At 46.6% G+C, this 3,962-nt stretch overlaps 1 protein-coding gene across 1 annotated transcript; it reads right to left on the minus strand.

Moving 5' to 3' along the window:
* Positions 1-2,436: 2,436 nt before the first annotated feature.
* On the minus strand, positions 2,437-3,962 carry LOC121056006 (probable sarcosine oxidase). Its single transcript, XM_040529643.1, has one exon. It carries the CDS (start codon positions 3,864-3,866, stop codon positions 2,658-2,660), a length of 1,209 nt encoding a protein of 402 aa, XP_040385577.1. The 5' UTR covers positions 3,867-3,962; the 3' UTR covers positions 2,437-2,657.

Consider the following 3,962-nt stretch of genomic DNA (forward strand, 5'->3'; position numbering starts at 1 on the left):
TATGGTTAGTTCCATTGCTTTGTTTTCCGAAGAAGAACAGGTCATGTTCTTTCTGATGATGTTTTTTGCTTAGTGAATTTCAAAGATTGAATTAAATCCCTAGAAATTCAAGCACATCAAGAAGATCTGCTTGAAAAATCAAAAGTGTTAGGGAAATTGGCTAGATAACCAAGAAGCAGATTTAATATGGAAACCCTTACGGAAAAAAACCACGGACGCCAACCGGCAATAACCACTATGAGGTGATGATTACAATAGCAGGGGAATACACCGGGCGGTCGCGCCCTTCCCGTGCAGCTATAAGGGGAAATCAAGGAGTTCTAGTAGCGAAAGGAAAGTAGAATCCTATTAGAAAACTAATCCTATTCCTACTCCTAGTTGGAAACGGTTAGTAGAAACCTACTAGGAAACTAGTAATGTAATCCAAATATATTATAGATAATAATTTGGATAATATCTCTAACAATCTCCACCTTGAGACGAATTCCTTTGAAGCATAAAAATCATAAATCACCAGAAATCTCATGTAGATAAAATTACCTGGTGGCAAATAGTCTTTTGGACTATAATAAGCATGAACCAAACTTGAGGACAACGAGAACCTCGCTTGTTTTAAACAGGAACAGCGAACCGTACTTCAAACTCATAATGGGAATAAAACCCTAAACCTGTTGGTATAAATTGGTGGAACCCAACAGAGATGCGAACCAAAACGAAGTACTTGGATCTCCCGATAAACCTTATGAAAAATTGGTCATGTGCTCATAACAGTTCCTCTGAAATCACGTGATCAAAACAAGAGCATTGAATAATACTTCAAAACTCGCCATAGGATCAAATCCTAAAATTGTTTGTATAAATTGGGGGAACCCAATAGAATAGCGAAACGAAGTATTGAAATCTCCTGATAAATTTGATCAAAGTGATAAAGGGGAATAGCCAAAATCTCCTCGGTGAATTGTTTTTCCCTTCCAAACACCAGCTTGTAGAAAAAAAATACTTTTTTCATCTGAATCTATCATATGCTGAAATTGATCTTGCCATCAAACTTCTCCATGTCTAATTTAGTAGATGACTTTGAGAAAAATTACAGATCAAAAATATGATAATAGATTCCAAAAGAAAAGAAAGTTTCTTGGTACGAAGGCTGATGTGCACGTAGAAAATTCTGCCAAAAAATCCTTTTGACACTTGAACATGAACGAACAAACAAGCTTTCGCTGCTGTTGTTTCATGCCTGCCCCGGGGACCGTGCAATGGCAACAATACTAGCCCGATGATGTTTGTACTGCTGCTCCTGCTGGCTGTCGACGAGAAGCGAAGATTGCGGCTACACCGTGCGAGTAGACGTCGTCGCGGCCGACCAAAACGCAGGACAAAGAACGCAGCGGTAGACTAGATTGGATAGCTCTGATACTATTTGTTAGGGAAATAGACGTATAACCAAAAAGCATATTTAATATGAAAACCTTTATGGGAAGAACCACGAGCGTCAACCGGCAATATATAGATCCTTCCCGCAGCTTTCAAAGGATATATATAAGGGAAAATCAAGAAATCCTAATAGAAAAATGCTAATAGAATTCTATTAGGAAATTAATCCTACTCCTACTCTAAGTAGGAAACGGTTAGGAGAAACCTAGTAGAAAACTAGTAATATAATCCAAATACATTACATATAATAATTCGGATCATATCTCTAACAATATATATATATATATATATAATACTATTGCAAAAGAAAAAAATATATTATACTATTGCCTAAAAAGATAAATAAAAATATATTTTGTGTAATATGTTATGCATGCTTTTTCTTTAGAGAATATTCAGCTTAATTAAATTTTATATTTAGCTATGATTTCTTTTGGATTTGATTGTCTCTTACCACCTCTGTTTCATATCGTAAGACTTTCTAGCATCGTCTAAATTCATCAATTGATGAATATATATAATTTATATATGTCTAGATTCATTAGCATCCATTGAATCATGCGAGTCTAGAAAGTTTTACATTGTGAAACGGAGCGAGGACTATTAAAAAGTCAAAGAGGTAATTTGTAAATTCACTATGAAATTAGGTGGTGGTGGCAGTTACCACCGCAACCTTCATTTAACTCCTCGTAATAGCACTAGTGCGATTCTCTCCGAGCAGCAAAAAGGGAGAAAAACCATAATGAGGAACCCTTTGTGCTTCTAGCAAAAGGTTAGGGGAAATATCACTGAAAAAGCTTTAGCGATTTTCTACGGGGATATGCAGTTGCCTAAGATTAAAAAACTTCGTTTATAAAAAGCAGTTTTTTCTAAATTAGGGAGTGTCCAAGGATCCAATAGACAGATATTACCAATGTTATAAGAATATAGGTAGAGCCAGAACTAACTGGAATGGAACAGAGCAAGTATAAGTTACATAATATAATTATTTTTAAACACGGTGATAACGGCATTTCACATGAGAGATATCGCTAAATGAGAACCCTAAATATTGACGTTGACTTATTTTCAATGGCAATTTTACTATCATTCAGAAAATATATCTAATGATTAAAATTTAAACGCGAAATTTGTATCAATGTACGAAGTAAATAGCAAATAAAATATAGTATTTCCAGTGACTTTGTGAACGACAGTAAAATCGCTCTATTTTCAGCAAGTTTTCACTCCGATGTACCCATGAAACGGCTAATCCTGAAATGCCGGAGCTCGACGCCGGCCTCCTCCGCTGTTCTAGCCTCGCCGTCGAGCGCCATCTCCGCGAGGATCCTCCCGACGGCAGGAGCCATCTTGAAGCCATGGCCGGAGAACCCAGCGCCGACGACCACGTCCGTCCCGAACTCCCCGCCGACGAAGTCGATGATGAAGTCCTCGTCGGGGGTCATGGAGTACATGCACGACTCCCGGAGGACCGGCCCGCCGGCGGTGTCGACGTGGCCGGGCATGACCAGGTCGAGCCACCGTGCCACTGTCTCGGCCAGGTCGTCGCCGGTGGCGCACCAGTCCCTCCTGTCCGGGTCGCACGGCGCGCCGCCGTGGGCGCAGACCTTGATCAGGCCCGGGCGCTCCATCGACGGCGTGCTGTAGATGCACGGGTCGCCGTAGCTGGCGAACGTCGGGAAGCCGGCCTCCGGGGTGAGCTCGTGCTCGCGGCCGGGCCTCACCTTCCAGTAGAAGATGAAGGTGTGCAGCGGCTGCACCGGTAGGTCGACGCCGGCGACCGACCTTAGAAGCTTGCTGGTCCAGGCGCCCACAGTGATGATGCACTTGTCGCCGTCGAACTCCTCGCTGGCCGACGTCCTCACCGCGATTGATCGGTTGCCGCGCGTGGCCTTGGCGACGTCGACCACCTCCGTCCGGTCCCGGACAACGACGCCGTTCTTGGTGGCCAGCGAGTGGAACATGGCGACCGCCTTGGTCGCGCTGATCACGCCGCCGAGCTCGCTCCTCGCCGCTGTCCACCCCTCGGGCAGCCTGAACACCCCTGAGCCCGGCCACGACGCCGAGGCAGCGTCGACCTCGGCGGCGGCGCCGTTCTCAATGGCGGCGCGGAGCGCGGGGTCGCCGCGGGGACCCATGTCGAGCTGCGGCGTCGGGGTGAGCACGCGGTGGCCGGGGCCGGCGTCGCGCTGGGCGTCGTCCCAGAGGCGCGCGGCGAGGCGGACCATGGGCGGGTAGTGCGCCCCCGCGTAGGTGGCGCGGACGCCGCGGGACTCGCCGTGCGACGAGCCCCGGCGGTGGAGCAGGTCGAGCCGCTCCAGGAGCAGCACGCGCGCGCCGCGCGCCGACGCCGCGTACGCCGCGCAGCTGCCCATGATGCCGGCGCCCACCACGATCACGTCGAAGCCGCCGCCGCCGTCGGCCGCCGCCATGGCGCTGCACCGGCCGAACACTCAGGTTTCGATCTATCTCAGCGGAATCAATCAACGAACGCAACGCAATAGAGATAAGGTAGATTTTGTTATCGA

This window comes from Oryza brachyantha, chromosome 12 (assembly GCF_000231095.2).
Source record: "Oryza brachyantha chromosome 12, ObraRS2, whole genome shotgun sequence".
Lineage (NCBI taxonomy): Eukaryota > Viridiplantae > Streptophyta > Magnoliopsida > Poales > Poaceae > Oryza > Oryza brachyantha.